General features: G+C 38.4%; 1 protein-coding gene across 1 annotated transcript in view; it reads left to right on the forward strand.

Annotated features, from left to right (window-relative positions):
- The window catches only part of LOC104621992 (ephrin type-A receptor 6-like), a 170,830-nt gene that overhangs the window by 17,478 nt on the left and 133,949 nt on the right, over positions 1-19,403 (forward strand). The window contains exon 3 of the mRNA XM_010288632.1: positions 7,450-8,113. Within this exon, the coding sequence (XP_010286934.1) occupies positions 7,450-8,113 (664 nt within the window). The remainder of the gene's footprint in view (positions 1-7,449; positions 8,114-19,403) is intronic.

Consider the following 19,403-nt stretch of genomic DNA (forward strand, 5'->3'; position numbering starts at 1 on the left):
ACAAAACTGATCAGAGGGCTGGAGCGCCTCTCCTATGAGGACAGGCTGAGAGAGTTGGGGTTGTTCCGCCCGGAGCAGAGAAGGCTCAGGGGAGACCTTATTGCAGCTTTTCAGTTCTTCAAGGGGGCTTATAAGAAATACAGTGTCATGGCTTAACCCCAGTGGGAACTAAGCACCACACAGCTGCTTGCTTATTTCCCCCTCAGCAGGATGAGGGAGAGAATCGGAAGAGTAAAAGTGAGAAAACCCATAGGTTGAGATAAAGACAGTTTAATAGATGAAGCAAAAGCCACTTTAGTAAATAAAGCAAGAGCCGTGCATGCAAGGAAAGCAAAACAAGGGATTCATTCACCACTTCCCATGGGCAGGCAGGTCCGGGAAAGTAGGGCTCCATCACTTGTAACACTGACTTGGGAAGACAAAACACCATAACTCTGAACGTCCCTCCCTTCCTTCTTCCCTTAGATTTTATTGTTGAACATGATGTCATATGATATGGAATATCCCTTTGGTCAGTTGGGGTCAGCTGTCCCAGCTGTGTCCCCTCCCAACTTCTTGTGCACCCCCAGCCTCCTTGCTGGTGGGGTGGTATGAGAAGCAGAAAAGGCCTTGACTCTGTGTAAGCACTGCTCAGCGGTAACGACAACATCCCTGTATTATCAACACTGTTTTCAGCCAAAACATAGCCTCATACTAGCTACTATGAAGAAAATTAACTCTATCCCAGCCAAAATCAGGACAGGTGGGGACAAAACTTTTAGCAGGACCTTTAGTGATAAAACCTTGTCTATGGTATTGGTTTTATGTCTATGGGTAATGGTAGACATACTGTATGTCTACGGGTTATGGTTTTAAACTAAAAGAGGGTAGTATTAGACTAGATCTAAGGAAGAAATGTTTCACAATGAGGGTGGTGGAACACTAGAACAGATTGCCCCAAGAGGTGGTAGATGCCCCATCCCTGGAAACATTCAAGGTCAGGCTGGACGGGGCTCTGAGCAACCTGATCTAGTTGCAGATGTCCCTGCTCACTGCAGGGGGGTTGGACTAGATGGCCTTTAAAGGTCCCTTCCAACCCAAAGTGTTCTATGAAGTTGTCTGGATAGCAGCACATTATAAAATAGACATTTTCAACTGCTTGATGTAACTACCCCTATTAACTGGAAAAGCTTCTTACAGCAGAGTTTGACATACAAGCAAAATAATTCTTAAGCCCAAATAGGGCTGCTGCTGTGCAGTGAGAATCTGCTTGGCCTTGTCTCCAAGCAAATGGCACAACAGAGATCCCTAACGTGGGAAATGAGAGGCTCAAGTGACAAGTGGAAAAAACCCTGCAGGATGGGTCTTCATGTGGGGAAAGATGCGCTATTCCCAGCTCTGGTGCAGTGCCATGACTGCGCTCTGCTGCCCGTGGGCAGCACCTGGGACTGGAAGTCGAACAGGAGCCGTAGGGGTGATGTGGGAACGTGCAGCTTTTACAGTGCCACTACAGAGGGCTGGGAGTTGACAGCAGACTGAGCTAATGTCCTCGGTCCTTTCTGTTCTGCAGTGCAGAACATTACTATCCCATAAATCCAATGTGTATGGCTAGTACTGGACAAATGATGCCAATCATCAATTTAACATCTCTTTTCTTTTAAGCAGCACGATCTGACCTCAGTAAGGCCTCGCTTAAGAGGCTGACTGTAGTTTAAAGAAATAAGAGACAAGATACAGAACTTGTTGAAATAACTCTGGTGTCTTCAGGGAAGTAGACTGCTTCCATCAGGCTGAAACTGGTCCACTGTGTTTATTTTTCTGTAGATTGGTATCACTAAGACACTTTCTTATTAGGCAGTAACATGTTTAAAAATAGCATAAAATATGTGAAATGCAGTCTCTCGTTTTGTAATGTTCATACAGCCTTTGGTGATACAACCTACTGAATTGTAATAAATAGCTCTTGCTGATTTTGTAAATCTGTAGTGTTTAGTTTAAGAGTAACTAAAAAGCAGGGAACATGAAAAATAGATTTTTGGTGTTATATATAGTTAGTACAAGATTGAAATTAGCTAATTTGCTCTTTATAGTGTTCACGGTACAGCTGTTAAATATTAACAAAGTTCTAAAAATGAAACAGAATAGTTGTAAAGTAGTTTGTAGCAATATGAAAACAGCTGAGATTTTTATCTAACTAAAATCTGTGTGGTTTGTAGCCTAATCTCATATTTTGTACTTGAATGTGATGAGTAATCTTAATCTTCTCTCTACCAATCTTCAAATTCCGTGTTCTTTTATTTTAGTGACATTTACTCCTCCTTTTTGCCACGTGTGAAAGTAAAATATAATGTCTTATCTGCGCTGCTGTTGATTACAATGTTAAAATAGAATTTTGAAGTCTTTCCTCCAAACCGTGTTTTTGACATTTCTTCTTCATAAATCCTGGAACTCCAGTTGTAAAAAAAAAAAAAAAGCTTTATGCTGCTGCTGCTTCCATCAAAATTATCAGAGGTTTGCTTCATTATAAAAGAACATATTAAAAATTTTGTGAAAGTAATGCAGCGCATTGGGATTCTAAGAGGCTCCATTTGAATGAAGTCTGAACTGTCGGCTTGTCTAGACCAGACAGCTTCTGCCAGCTTTTGTGCATGTCGAGTTAGGTATTCTGGGGGGAGCTACCACGTTCTCGTGCAGACATCGCAAATGAGATGCTTCTGTTTGTTGGCTTTCAAGGTTTAAATTAAGAATAGTTTTGCACAACTAAAATGTTTATAAATGCTTTTAGCTTGATTAATTAGGAGCTATGATATGAAACACATCCCAAAGAGCACCAGTATGTATTTGATAAGTTGGCTTTTTGTTGTCTGCACTGACTTTAACTATTGTGTAATACCTTCTGGTTGTTTTCATCAGAAGAACGCAACACTTGTGTAAAATTAAAAGCAGATTGTATTTCACCCAGGAAGAATGTGTCCTTGTCAGAGATTATCACAGATAAAGTTCTGTTAGACTTTTCAATAAATTACATTGACATTTTAGGGTGGTGGAATTCACCTCATTTGCGCTCCAATATTCAGGACTAGTAATTAAGAGCACATGCCAGCAAACTCACACTGTATTTATAAGCATACCTTTATAGAACGTGTCTCAGTACAATGGCTAGTTTGAAACATTAGATGTTTGAGAACGTTTTATTTCTATGATGATTAGACTACTACCTTTGTTACATGTTTTTGCAAATGCCTTTTAAATGTTTTTCTTGCCCTATGCATGGATTCTTATAAATTGGGAATTGTCAGCAGGCTATCTAGGAGCACAATGGCATGAAGTATGCAAAGGCACAGGCATGAAGTATGCAAGGTCCACTTTGAATGAACTAAAACACTGTCCATGCTTGATGAATCCATCTTGCTTTATGCTTTTAAACCAGTTATTGAGGTACTGAGCCTCTACTTTCCTACAGAATTAATATATTTATATTATTAACTACACAACAGTGAACTTCAGAGCTTTAATATCTAAGTTCAAATGGAGATATTGATTCAAAGTGAATATATAAATATTTCTGAAGAGAATCTCACAGTAGGAGTTGTATTTTTTTTCATATATTTTTAGAGAGGCAGTAGTATATTGAAGCTTTTTTGCTTTAAACTAGTTTACTTTGGTTCTGAAGACTGCTCTGCATTTTAAGAACTACATTGCCATCCCATCCAGTAGTCTTTTATGCTGATTTTGTTTGGGTTTTGGTAAGAGGTCTCTCTGGCTCTTATACCACATCCTCCTTTTAATGTGGTTTGATATACACAATGCAGAAAACCTTTTGTGCTTCTGTTTGTTTTTTCTAAACCTACATTGCAGTTACATTTTTGTAATAATGTTTAAATGTGTTTTATATATGAAGAAAAAGGTGGCTATGTCGATGGCTTATGTAACAGGTCTGGTAGTCAAAGCAAGGGTCAGTGGCTGAGAGACTTCTCTGTTTTGTTTTTAAAGGGCCTCTTCTCGTGAGGTTTTAAGGCTTGAAGCCATGGATTTTAATCAATGTGAGTTGTTATATTCCTTGCCACAGAATAGGCTTTAAACATAGTTCGGAAACCAATTTGGGGGCAATGGCATGAGAAGCCCGGAGCTAACTAGTTCTCCATCATACAATTTCAACCAACTTGGAATTTGTTCTGGGCTTGCCATGAATGCTGAGGTAGCAGCTTCATCCCTTCTGGATGCATACCATAACAAAAAAAAACCAAGCCCCTGGCCATGTAAGAATCTCTTAAAAGTCAGCAGATTATTTGCCATTGTCTGGCTATCATGTAAGAAGTATGTTTTGTAATTCTTAGCACAGGACCTTCAGGTGAGGTTATCATTCTCGTTGTGGTAGGAAAGTGATGGCCTGTAAAGGCCTTCATGTACGCTGTTTCTCTGCGTAGCTCCCAGGTGCGTGCTGCAGTGACCCGGAATCCCAGTCTTCTGATTGCACCTCGGGTTGGGATTCCTTTTGCCACACGAATTCCAGCCACCATTTAAAAGTCAAAGTTTTCAGGCTAATAGAGCAACAAGTTTGGTTTTTCTGTTTTGCTTTGTTTTTGGTTTTGGTTTGGTTCTTTTTTTCTCCCTCTGCTGCGTCCACCATGATGGATCAGTTCACTCCTAAAGAAGAACATGAACTCTCTCTCCCCCTTTCCCCCCCTCCATGTTGTTGTTGTGTGGTTTTGTGCTATGTTGTTTTCTTTTTATATAAAGATTGTGTGAAAGGTCTTGGAGATGTGCATGTTCCCCACTTCCATATTGTGACATTATTTGTTCTTGAAACTCAAAGTAAAACCAGCTAGTTTTCTACATGTTCACAGGGGTTTGAGTCACCTGATATCTGGGAATTTTTCTGAAAATGAGGATCTAGATCTTAAATAATACCTTCCTCTTTCACAGAAGATGATGTTTCTAAAGGGTTATATATATATAATTTTTTATTTCTTAAAAATGGTAAACTGTACTTGCACTTCCTACATTTTCTCAATCCACCAGGCCACAGGCCAACCATACCTTCTTTGTACTAGCAAAGTAAGTAGGCAGTATGAATATTCAGCTGTTCAAGTAGTCAAAATGCATCTTTAGGAATGTAAATTTAATTTTGAAAATATTGATACTATGTGTAATAGAGCAGAAAAATGTTTGGGGCTGATGTATCATGGGGCTAAGAGAATTTGAATTTATGTTTGAACAATGATGTGTAAGGTCCATTATCTTGTTTTTGTACTCAGAATTACATATTGTGCATAATTTGAATGTGTGCTTTGGCATGTTATGTGTGTACACCTGTATATAATAAATACAAACTTTTAAAATGCCATACGGTGAATTTAACCAAAGTAAATGCAAAACTTGAGAAAGTTGGTAAGAGTGAAAATACTCCATGAACTTTTCAACTTCTGCTTTCTCAATTTTAAGCTTATGCATCTTTTTTGTGGGCAAATAATTTTAACTAGATGTGTGTTCATAATAAAACTACTCCAAGTATGCTAAACCATGAACACAAATAATGTATATTTTGATGTTGCGTAGGATTAAAACGGTGTAGTCTGGCATTTTGAGTGATAGTTATGAACAGGCTTTTTGTTTATTTGATATGTCAGTGCCATAACACAACAGCACGTCTAAAAGCCATGCTAAAACTTTGGGTGGGACACAATATTTTTGGATACAGAACTATAATTGGTTCTGTGTTTTCTGCAGAAAACATCTCTACCTAGCGCTATATTGATATTAGGCGTGTGATTCAAAAAAGTCAAAGAAATTTAAACTCAATAACATCAAAGTGTTATTAAGCAGACATCTTTATTGCAGCGCCAGACGCATGGGGGATATCTCCTTCTGACATGCATGCGCTGAAACAAAGATTCATCCTTTATATACCTTAAAGACATGAATATTCACACATTTTCCAGGAAAACACCACCTCCTTGCTGATCTACTACATTTACGTAATGCTGGCGTTGCAAAACTACACTACGCATGCATGGGGGTCTCAGGTCGTCGTCGGTGGTCGTTTGGGGAGTCAGCCCCCTACTCCTTTTTCCCTGTCATGGTCACGGGTCTCTCTTGAGGATAATTTCTCCTCCGTGGATGTTTGCCCCTTCAGTTGTCCAGCGAAGAGGTTCCCTCTTATCATCCTTGTTTGAGCACTCCTGCCAGTCTGTCTCTATGCTCAGGGTTAAGATAACTTCTCTGTTCTCTTTAATCTTTCAGTCCTTGCTCTTAACTCTTCTTTGTTTTAATCTTCATGAGGCCTGCTTTCCTCGTGATTGACCGTTTACACATAGGTACAATGTCAGCATTGAGGCAAATACAGCCTAAGGACTATGAGAGTAGGCCATTAAACATAATCACACGGTTATGAAGCTAAAGAATTCTATACTAAAGTTAAACTAATCATGTAATCAATAACCTTCTATATATTAAGAAATCTGCAAAACTTAGTTGTTTACACATGCTAAAACCTTATAATTGTTTTAGATCCTTGTTTCACATGCTTTGTAGAAAGTTGACTCAATTATACTGAAGCTATTTTGGGGATGTTGGTAATCTAGAGTAGCAGAGTATGTAGTAAGTTAGGCATTTGATAAGCATTTCATATGTAGCACATGGATAATTTTTCAAAGATTCATGATTTTTTCAGAGCCTCTCTGCAGGGATTTCCACCAGCATTTGAGAACATTTTAGTGAAGTTGATATAATGTAAAACCTCAGTGGGGGGAGAGGAAAAAAATTCCTCCGCCACCTTTGAACTATAAGAAAGAGAATTTATAAAGGCAACGATGGCATCATGCCTGTGACAAGGTTTGTGGAGTTTTTTTGTTTGGGGTTTTTTTGTTAGCAGAAATAACGGTAATCCAGACCCTGTGGAGCCAGAAATGTAACATCTCTGTATATACAGTTAAATGTTTCTAGGGCAATTGTGTAAACCAGCACAACCCACAACAATCACCGCAGGCCCACCAAACCAGAGGGGCTGTTTCCCAGCTGCCCACTCTTGCAGGTGCCCGGCCAGTGCTGTGTGCCTGAGCTATGGGAGTTGCTTGGAGGAATTGCCGGAGCGCCAGCCCACCAGCATGCCAAACAGGACTGTTATAGCAATTTTTTTCAGCACAGATGCTTGAATGACATGCCCAGAAATGTTCTCGGACTTACTAAATTTGCTAATATAAACATGGCCAGGATTTCCCTCTTCTATTTAGCCACATTGGTTTTTAATTTTTTTTTTAATAGCAATTTATCATAGGGTTTTGTACCATTCTGTAGTTGGTATCTGCTTCTAACTACTGTCTTTCCACTAAACTTTAAGTAAATACTTATTAGTTAAGCCATAGGTGTGCATACATGGGGTGCACGCATGTGTATATGTGGGCTCTGTGTATATGCATACGTGTAATAAATACTTTTCTTAGTTTTTAAACAATTTTATTTTCTTTTCAGTGGGATGCTATAACTGAAATGGATGAACACAATCGTCCCATTCATACTTACCAGGTGTGTAATGTGATGGAACCAAACCAAAACAACTGGCTTCGAACAAACTGGATCTCCCGTGATGCTGCACAGAAAATTTACGTGGAAATGAAGTTTACCCTGAGGGACTGCAACAGTATTCCATGGGTACTGGGAACCTGCAAGGAAACTTTCAATCTCTACTACATGGAGTCAGATGAGTCTCATGGAGTAAAATTCAAACCAAACCAGTACACTAAAATTGATACTATTGCAGCTGATGAGAGCTTTACCCAGATGGACTTGGGTGACCGCATTCTTAAACTCAACACCGAAGTTCGTGAGGTTGGGCCAATAAACAAGAAAGGATTTTATCTTGCTTTTCAGGACATTGGAGCATGCATTGCTTTGGTCTCAGTCCGCGTTTATTACAAAAAGTGCCCTTTCACGGTCCGTAACTTGGCTATGTTTCCTGATACTATTCCAAGGGTTGATTCTTCCTCTTTAGTGGAAGTACGGGGGTCCTGTGTGAAGAGCGCTGAGGAACGTGATACTCCAAAATTGTATTGTGGAGCAGATGGGGATTGGCTTGTGCCTCTAGGACGATGCATTTGCAGCGTGGGATATGAAGAAGTGGATGGCTCCTGCCATGGTAAGAAAATATTTTTTTATTAAAAAGAAAATATCTTATGATATTATATACACAGCAACTATATATGATTGTATATTGGAAATATTGCATTGCATTTTTAAGGAATGCCTCTTGCACAGAAATAAGCAAGGTTATTTAAAGTCATAAGATTGTGTATTTCTAAGAAAACATTTAATTACTAAAAATGACCTTCATTTTGTCTAACTGTAAGTGTCTACAGTGTACATGTGTATAGATCAGCTTGTCACCGGCACTTCTTCTGTAGTTAGTGGAGATAAGTGCATGCTTTAGAGCAGGATTCTTCTACCATGTTTTAGATACCTATCTCAGGATGACATGCATGAGCAGTAACTGGAAACAAAATATCTTTTTTTTTTCTCCATATTCCTGGAAAGGGAATCCAGTCAATTAACTCGGACACAGTTCTTTCCTGTGTAGGCACAGAAAGGCAGGAGAGATAATTCACCTAAAGACATAACATCATTATCCATGCTTCTGTAAAACAAAGGGTTTTAAATACCTCCATGAATAATATGCATGTTAACGTGGTAGAAAATCAGTAGGTATCAAGATCAATTAGAGAAGTTTGAGTCCTTATTCAGAGTTAATGCAAAAGGTAAAAAATCATATATTGTGATTATTTTGAGCACTTTCAAGTAATGCCTAGTGGTGTTCTTTTCAAAAGCTAATGTACAAATGTAGTAAGATGGATTGTTTATGAAGCAACCGTCAGTATGTCGATTAGTTGGTGAATGTTGTTTGCCACCTTTTTGTATATTAGAATTGTCTCTGGGGATAGCTGTACCTAGTGATTTCTATTCAAGAATTTTGCAGAGACCAGACTCTGTGCTGGTGTCTGTAGAACAAAATAAGTCTGCACCTTGCCAGGGAATTAAGGGTGTGGCAAATCAAGGTAGTAACTTGGAGATGACTACAAGGGTAAAAAGTATTTTCTTCTGTTATCAGCCCCTCACTTTCATAGGTATGACAATGAACACATCCCTGAGCAAAAAGCATGTCTTCTGCAGAATCCAAGTGTTGTTGTGGATCATTAATCCTCTTTCTGCCACTCTTCAAAGAGTCATTGCATTTATTGAACTTTATGATAACTGGATTTCATGCACAAATGGAAAATTCTGATTACTACAACTTTTGTGCTGTTTATGACATGAGTACATTGCTAAAACTTTGTAAATGCCATGGTATACTTGTGTATAGTCCAAGCCTCTGAGCTTTTGTGGATTCAGTTTGAGACTAACATCCAAGGAGAACGTACATGTTGGGACTTATTTTCTACCTGCCATGACTGCTGGATGGATGACCCTTAACCATAAAATAAAGGGCATGCGTCTTTTCATACTGCAGAGTTTCTTGGTAATTAGGGTTTTTTTGTCAGCCTCATAAAGAGTTACTAAAGGATACATGTGCTTTGTATGTTGTATGTACTTTGTATGTGGTATTAGGCAAGCTGCACAGCAAGCTTGGATGTATATGAATATATATATAAAAATATAAGATAAATATAAAGCATTAAAAACACAGTATGCATTATAATCAGCAAATGAAATTCACTTTGTTGTCTGATCGTGCTGGCATTAATTATCAAAATATACTCATTGCAAAGATACAGTTTTGACATTGCCATTACTAGAAGCAGATATAAATTTCTACATAAGGTCAAAAGATTACTCTCTTAATGGGATAAGGACTTTCTTCAAGATGTTATCACTTAATGAATTTCTGTCCATTATGTGAGTCATACTCTAGAACTGTACGTGGACAATATAACCAGTAACAAAAGTCCACAAAGAATGTTGGGAAACTTTTCTGCTATGCCTTGCCTTGCCTCATTTATTCAATTGGCAGTCTGAACAGGTACCTCCTAAATGAAATGGAATACCTAAAGCCATGAATGTTTGTATATTCTTATCTATTTGCCCCAAGAGTAACAAATTACTGTTTTAGCAAATAAGAATCTAATAGAGTTTCCATATGTGTTTTGAAATCATTTTCATAGGTGTCCGATGTCCATTTAGTCATCTGCAGCATATTTTAATATTGGTACTACTTTTTCTGACGTTCTCAAAATATGCGTGTCTTGTATTCCTTCATGAGCGTCATGCCAAAGGCAAACCCAAATGCATAAGATACTTTCAAAACTAAAGAGCAGCAATTTAATTTCACTAGTGCCCACTCTCCTGCACTTTGTGCTTAAACAATCGGTTAGAAGGGTTGCTGCCAGGGTGGCCACGTTTCCCTTTGTGCCAAAGCTGCTGGTGGAGATTTATGCTCAGGCAGCTGGGAACGCATTTTTACCATGTGACTGAGCCTTGTGAACTGAACTGAGATCACTACCTATGCTGATAGCAATCTTTCAGACAGCCATAATGTCCTGCTTGCTTCTTGGCTGAGACATGATCAGAAACTTTAACACTTTAAAAAATTTGTCAATACATCCTGAATGAACTCTTTCATACCCATTGATCATAAAATACCTGAACATTACTGACTTTCTAATGGAAAATTTGTAAAATTTACGTTTAGCTTGTTTTCACAGAAGAGGGGGTAGAAGCCCCTGCATATTAGCCTGATAAGAAGACCTGAGATGTATTTATCCAGCCTTCATGTCTTCTGGGTCCCTTCCCCAAATCCCAGCCCAAAGCCCTTTTGTTGCTCCCATTCCACCACTGGAGTTACAAATCTGAGACTTGGAAGTATTTGATGCCATTCTGTCAGTGCTTCTTGTAGACATACTCTGTGACATACTCAAAACTGATAACTATTTCTTCTGCATGAAAATAACTTTTTCAAAATAATAAATTTGAATATTGAAATTTGTTCTGACAAGTAATTGTGTGGGGGGCAATACTTGCTAATACTTGTTTTTTTCCTACTTGCAAATGGTGGTAAACTTTAAATATACACCAGCACATGGCTCATTGGGGAATAATAAGCTCTTCACGGCAAATATGGCTTATCCGTCACAGAATTTAAAAAGTAAATTTCTGTTTTGATACTTGTGGAGATAAGCACTCTCTATTCAGGAAGTACTAAATGGCATAAGTAGTTATATTCTGCCTTTTGTCATTGCTCGTAGTTTCAAAAAGCAGCAACAATGGGAATAAAGAAGTCTTTGATCAGTTTTAAGACTGCTGTTCAAGTAGATTTTGGCGGTTGCAAGTAACCTAACTGGCAACCTTTCTGTTATTTCAATATATGTCAGGTTTATACATATCTCTCTGTGAATCTACCGGTATTCCCTATCCGTTGTACTTGCTTTTAAAACCATTTCGGAGTGAAAGTGTCTAAGAAGAATTCACAACTGGATTAAAATATCTATACTTATTAGATGTGTACCCTGATGTGTCTAGAACAATTCAGAGACACATTGATAGAGAATTTTTCAGTAATTTGGGGACTGTCTTCCTTTTCTGAAGTCAATGGGGAGAAAAAAGTCACATTGTTTGAAAGAGGTTCAGTTATTTGTGTCATGTACATTTCTTAATGGCATAACCTGAAGAAATACCATCATCTTTGAATTGGTTGTGCAAACTATAATATATAGACCTTTGATTTGAATCTACTTTCAAGATTATTTTTTTCCCCTCAAAATCCTGAAATAGCAGCAGCATTCACATATTCTTCTGTTTCTTTAGGAGTTAATAAATGAGTTAGTACCAATAATTGGGCAATGCTAATCATAAGCGGCTCTAGTATGAAGTGCTTGCTTTGCTAAATCATTGGTACCAGCCCCATTCACAAGTCATAACATAAAAGGAAGAGATGCTGCACAGGATTCTAATAAACATCAATTAAAAGTGGCAGTTCAGTGTCATATCTTCTCTGAATGCCAGTCCACGGGCAAGAGCTGTGCTAAATTTAACAAATGTATGATATATACATATCAGTGCTTTGGGTGGTGTTTGTTTTTTGTTTGTTTTTCACATAGAAAGAAACAATCGTGCCAAGGAACACTATATAAACTTAATTACAACAGTTCAGTTCTTTTTAGGTACAATATAGTAATAATTGGATGACTGTTAACTGAAATCTGATTCTTTAAATATTTACCAAAAATTATCTGAAATTATCTGCAGAGAAAAATTCAAATATATGTAGCAAATACTAATTATTATAGTAATTTCAGAATTTATTTTAGATCCTTAACCAGTCAAACACAATGTAGAAGTGTATTTTAACTGTAAAAAGTTGATTGTTCTTGAGGAATATTCTCAGGGGCCCCCCACCCCCGAAGGATATTGTGTAGTACAGTTGAAGAAACTTTAAGTGTAAAACAATGGGCATTGACAGACTCACCTGGTTTATTTTGATTAAAACAAATACAACAAGAAGTGGAAATGTGAAGTTCAAATTCTTTGAACTTGAGTTGACTGAACAATACTTCCTAGGGATACTAATGCCTGAACGCATTTAACGTTTGTTTAATTGAACAAACACTTCTTTCTGTTATTCGCTACTCAAATTTGTGGTAAAGTTTCGGTGTTAGGATTTCTACCTTGGCAGCCTATCTTCAGACATTTCATATGATTCAATTAAAAAATATTTTAATTTTGCAAATATGAACTCACCCCGTCCACATATATGTACCTACTGTCTTTGTTACCTGGAAAACAAGAAGTTAATGATATGGTCATGCTTTGGTTACCTGTCTGCTAGCATGACGATAGGAAAATGAAAAAATATCTACATTGGAACGGCAAGTTTCCTGATAGTTATGGAGATACAGTGTTGTGAAAGGTTCCTTCTGGTTTTTCTCCCAGGTATTTGTTTACTCATGAGATCTACTCTTCTTTGCCAGGCTGTAGGCATTGAAGGAAGAACTGTAAAGGAAAAGCATAGAAATATTTGGACTACAAAAACAGGGTCAAAAGAAGATTAAAATTTCATTTGGAAGACTGCAAATTATCTTTTTAAGAGAAAATCTTTCCACCACAGAGAGTACCTCCTGCAGCAGAGCTGGGATGGTTCTCTTGAGCTGGAGTAGAACCCTAGGACAAAGGGTACGTCTATTGGATAGCCAGAGATGGGAATTTACCAGAGAGGCTGAATGAGTGGGGGACTGAGAAGATCCACTGGCAGTTGTTTCTCTGTTGGGAAATGGTACAGGTACAGAAGGTCCTGGGACTTCCTGCAGGTACGTGGCTGCATTAGCTGGTACGGTCTGTTTCCTAGACCACTGCAGGTGAATTTCTTGCAGACAGAGCTTGCTTCAACACCCTTAAGTGCCTTTTTCCTTTCAAAATTTAGGGCAGACAAGTGGGAATAGTGATAATGCAAACTTACAAGTTCAAATAAAAAAGTTCTAAATGAAGCCTGATTTCCCCCTGAAATTGAAGCCTTTCAACTGAAACCCCAAGTGAAAACCTCACAGTGAGCCTACCTCAGAGACGGTCATTGCAGTGTGCATGTGCAGCAGCGTTGTGCAGAAAGCCAGTGTCAGTTTGTGGAGGAGCGAGAGGGGAGGTAGGTGGGAGCATGCGTAGAGGTAACACCAGAGGTTACACAAAGAAGGTTGGAAAGAGCGGTCAGGCATGATGCTGTACCCGTTGGTATCAATTCCATGGTTATTCTTCATTATCCTTTGTTTCCGCTGCACTGTTACACAGCGTGTTTCGTTTAGCAGGGATCCCTTGACAGCATCCCAGAGCAGGGAGGATGGGAAGGCTAGAAAATTAATTGAACTCTTTCATCATAGGGAACAGCTGTATATCACAATCTTTTCTGCACTGATCTCCTCTAGAGAGAATTTAAATGTTTTTTGTTGGTGTTTTTTTTTTAAATAGTATCTGTGACTTATTGTCCAATTCAAAAAATTATTAAATAGTTGCATTATTTTTTAAAATAAGCCGCCATATCATTTATTGGAACTTACAGCAAATTCCTAAATACACAAGTGCTCTGGAAGTGGTTCACACTTTTTTACTGCACTTAAGAAATTATGGTTTATTTTACATAACTTATGTGACTTTGAAGATCTTTAGATTTCAGTGTTTTCAATGGAAGTACTTAAGATCTTTGACATTATTAGCGATATGTATTTTCTATTGAAAAGCCTGCTGTTTAGCCTATGTAAGGCTACACAACATCTGTGAACGCTCACTGCATATTTTAACTTGGATTCTGGATATGGATAAAATGGCATTGCAGTTTGATATTTCCAAATTCAGCTTTTAGGTTGAAACACTAAATAGAGACTTTTAGTACAAGCCAAGAACATGCATGGAAAAATTAGGAATTGTAGGTAATCACAAGTCTGTAGGTAACAACAGTATAGAAAAGCAATTGATAGTGATTCTGAATATGCTTTATCACAGATAACTGCTACCATACTGCAAAAATTGGACTTGATCTCAACTCAAGAACTGTATACTAAAAAAAAAAAAAGTAGATATTTTCAGTAGATTAAAATCTAAGTGATTATCTGTTGGGAGGGGGACATTACCAACACCACTGGTAGCACTTTTATGTTCATACAGACTGTTTTAATTTCCTCAAGGCCAGGTCATGTGCCAAGCTAGTCCATGCTGTATCTCTTTTTCATTTGTGCTGTACTTTTTCCACTTGCACATAGAGAACCCTGTTGTCCTTAAGGGTTGCAATTAGTGTGGATGAAAAATAACATTGTTGCCTAGCTGAAGTAGGAGGAAAAGGATGTGTGGTGAACCATGTGAAATGAATGTGCTATAATTTACTCTGAACGATGAATTTTAGTGAGTTGGACCGGTCTGAAGAGATCTGACTGCTGTATTCAACCACCTTGCCTTTTTATCAACATTTTTAGGTTAGTTCAATGGCTTCTATATTTCTTTTAAATTATGTGTTTGTGCCCTTTCTTATACACTGGGTACCAGGCTAGCTCCTGCAAAGCTTTCAAAAATATGATTTTTTTTTTTCTGTGGTTTGGGTTCTTTTTAATCACAGTGTTATGATATCTTCTTTTCAGTGTTTAAAAACTAGGGATACTCTTAACTTTGTTACTGAAATTATTTTTTTGCTTTTTACTGCAGCAAAATGTTAGGAATTAAATAAATACCTGAGGGCAGCTGTTTTCAATGACTGCTTGGGTTAGCAGCCTGAAAAGTCTCAATGACATATAAATTTGTGTTGTAGCTCAGACCCAATCCTTTTTACTTAATCTACAGACATCTGCAGATTTGTTCAGCCAGAGAAATTGTAACACAACAAATTTGATAAAACAGCGGGAAAGGGGGCTGCTTCCAAAGTGAGGATCAAGCAAAAAAACCCTTTCCATTTGATTTTATGTAACAAGGAAGCTACACTGATACTGAATGAACACTAGTTGTTTGCACGTTCTTGTCACATCATACTGACTTATTTTGCATTATTTTGAGCAAATAAAGAACCTTACAATAGCCACAATAACCTGGTTTCCACTGTATTTAATTGTAAAAATTCAAATTAAAGCTTTGATTTTCTAACCGCATCTGAATAAAGTATGCGTATGTAGGAAATTTGTTTGCAAACTGAATTCATGCTAGGAAATTACTATTTTTCACTTCGATTCTGAAACGTGCATTGAGGTAGTGTTTGGTGTGAAACCTACTGTAATGGTGGAACATGGAAGCCAACTTAGGTTCAATAGCAAGTTTCAAACTGAAAAACTGTCACTGTTTTCTTAGTACACATAGGCATGAAGTTTCAAAAGCAAAAGCACACTGATTACTTAGATAAGTCTTGCCTCCAGGTTTTGTGTTAGTGTATACTGTTGGATATTGATCCTACCAGCTATCCTTGACAAACAGTAGGCAAAAATTGTCGAAGGGACTGCAGTGATTGATTTTGCTGCTGCTGTGTATGACTCAGTAATATAGCTGCATGATTTGACATGAGCAGCAGCCCATAGTAAATTACAATTATTTGTTCTTTCTCTGCTGAAAGAAGTACACTCCAGTGATGATCACATGCAGAACTCTTAATACTACTGGAAACATTGTTTTAAGTTTTATGCTTTATGATGAACACGTTTTAAAATTGCTGTTTGATTTATTACTATTTTGTAACTTGCTGTGAAGATTTGCAGCTACTTCGTTGTCTTTTTTTCCACCCGCTGTGCATTAGGCTCACTTGTGGCAGGTCTCCCTGCTGCAGGGTCAGTAGTGGGACTGTGTCCTAGGATTGCGACGCAGGAGATAGTGACAGTTTTAGGTCCCAGGCTCTTATGCTGTAGGTATGAAGGGGCTGATGCATATACCCTGGGAGCTTGGGAGGGACTCTTGTGCTGTGCTACATGTGTGAGTCGCTGAGGTGCCAGAGTGGGAAACAAGGACAGAGTTTCATTCACAAATGTTTTGTAAATCTGTGTGCAGGTGGATTTTCCTATATATGATGAGATGCTGTCTTCCCATGATAACAATCTAGTCATAATTGAATTGTTGGTCAAGCCTTACATTTGGCTTGCCTGTCCCAAAATAGACTTTTAATGAAATCTGGGATTAATAAATTCGAAGATGTTTATTTGTTAGAAATCAACGGATGCATGCTACCAGGCAAGTTAGGTAACATATATGTTACCTCTCACATTGGTAACAATGGAAATAACAGAAAGACTGATAAGTGGGATGCTGTAGTGTGGCGAAAGGTGAATAAACAACTAACCCTGCTTTACTGTCCTGTGTTCTTCACTGTAAGGGGATCTGGCTTCAAAATGTGTGTCACATCCCAGAGACACTAACACAAGCAGTGCCTCTCAGTTCTTGGATAATACAGCTTTTTCTTGCTTAACCACATCACTTTTTATCTTGTTCTAGGAGTGACTAGTTAAAGCTTAAGCTCAAACGTTTGAGAGTAATTTGACTTGGAAAATGTTCATTGCACTTTACACATGATCAACCTTAACTGTTTCAAGAATCCAATATATTGAATGTAGGTGAGATTTGCTTGAGTGAAAACTGTGGCCTGCTGTATTTAATGGATGTAGAAGTTCAGCATTGGTTGCTTGTTACAGTTGTAGGAGGACATCTTCCAGCTAGAAGAGAAGTGTGCTGGGGTTTTCTTATGGTTGAGTATGTTATTCTCAATATGTAGGTTTCCTCACGTTAATATGCTGAAAAATGTACGTCTTAATAATTTCTGAAGAGGTCTTCTGTGGCAAACACATAGAATCACAGAATCATTTAGGTTGGAAAAGACCCTTAAGAACATCAAGTCCAACGATTAACCTAGCACTACCAAGTCCACCACTTAAACCATATCCTAAGCACCACATCTACACATCTTTTAAATACCTCCAGAGATGGTGACTCAATCACTTCCCTGGCGAGCCTGTTCCAATGCTTGACAACCCTTTTGGTGAAGAAATTTTTCCTAAGATCCAATCTAAACTTCCCTTGGCACAACTTGAGGCTGATTCCTCATGTCCTAATGCTTTTGTTACTTGGGAGAAGAGACTGACACCTTGCTACAACCTCATGGAGGAGTGTAAAACCGTAATGGTTCACTTATGAAGACCTAATAACATTTGTTGAAGACAAAGTGCCTTGTGTTAGGAATTAAATTCAATTAAAGTTGCAAAAGAGAAATACCTTGTGAAGAAGCTGTGATTTACTAACTGCCACTAATTGGACAAAGGAACGCTCTGACTGTGTGTACAGCAGAATTATGTAAAAATCATGTCTTAAGGACTTCCATAGCCATGTGTTGCAATGAAGTAACAGTTCTGGGTTAATAAGGGTTTGATATATTGGTCTTTGTAGATATTCAGTTTCTAGAAAGCTTGTTCTTCGTTGAGTTTTTTGGTGGAGCTCTGAATAATAAAAATAAATATAAGCTGAGAAAAAAATCATAGGCAGAATGCTCAGTGGAAGTTTCCAAGTTTTTACACTACAGTAGGCTGTGGGGTTTTCAATGACGACAAGAAATTTCACTTATCTTAATACTTTAGGTATGTATACAAATACAATGTTCAGAGAATTCTGGCTCAGAAATTCTCAGAATCTAGGAATTTTTTTTTTAAGATTATTTTTCTCATGCTGCTGCTGAGTACAAGCACTTAAATTTATAGTTTGAAAAAATGGAAACATTTTAGAATATTATTATTATTACAATATAAATGATGTCCCTTCAAGAACTTACAAGGTTGAGCTCCAATATGTGAAGATAATCACCAGTACTTCCTCTGAGACAGGTTATTAATGAGTAACACATTCACAAATAAACCATAAAACACATTGTGTAATGGAACTGTTCCCATAGAGGTTACCCATCATTTTATTCAGTCAATTATTAAAGCATTTATGCTGAGAAATGTAACTTCAAAAGCAGTCAATAAAGGGTTTCCTCTTGCATGGTTTAGCCTGGGAATTGCAAGCAGGAGTGAAGTAACTGCACGAAGACATTTTTGGCAGAAAGTTTGTCTTGAATGCAGAAAAAAATGTATAAGTGTTTAAAAACTTAAAGTGCATTTGCTTTTTGTAACTCTCGGTAAGAATGCAAGTGCGATGAGATTTGCTTTAGCCAACTGACTTATCCTTTTCTTCCTAAAACTTAAGTTTGAAAATAGTATCAAAAGCAGTCATTTTACACTGCAAGATTGACATAGACTATAAAGTCATTCTATGTCATGGACTAATTTAGATTGCAAGGGCATTAGTATTTAAAAGCTTCTTGGAAATCGCATACCTCCCCCACTCCCTCCCAATCTGTCCCGTGTTAGAGGCATCACTTGAGCAAAGCGCTTCAGAGGCTACCCACAGGCTTAAGCTCTTCCCAGACGGGGTGGGGAGCGGGGGGAGAATTGGCTGGCAAATGCAACACTACTAACTGGAAGACTTGTGACTGACACCTTTGTAGAAGAGAAAAGGGAAAGGAGGGAAAACTCCCATGAACCTCCCTCCCCAGTAGTTTAGATCAGGAATCGCACCACGATACTTCTTGAAGGGGGCTTGACTGCAAGCACAGCTCCTCTCTAAGCAAAACCACATCCCCAGCAGCGTGTCACCTCGCACCGCTGCTTGAGTGCGACGTGTCCCCGAGCTGCCGCAGGGTCAGAGCGTGAGGGCTGCGCCCTGCTCCCGGACCTCTGTTGAGCGGGGAAAGCTCAACGCCTTCAGCTTGCTGGAGTTCCACGTGCCGGTCAGTTCTCCGCTGCGACTTGCGGCGCTGAACCTGCAGCTTTCCAGAGAAGCGATGAAGATGGATGCCTTTTGCGCTGCGGTGCTGTTTGAAGACTGTTACAGGTCTGACGGCAAGAAGAGAGGATCAGTAACTGGAACTCCAGAAGAAGAGCTGCTATATTACTTTTGGAATGCCG

The sequence above is a fragment of the Phaethon lepturus genome, unplaced genomic scaffold (assembly GCF_000687285.1).
Source record: "Phaethon lepturus isolate BGI_N335 unplaced genomic scaffold, ASM68728v1 scaffold7326, whole genome shotgun sequence".
Lineage (NCBI taxonomy): Eukaryota > Metazoa > Chordata > Aves > Phaethontiformes > Phaethontidae > Phaethon > Phaethon lepturus.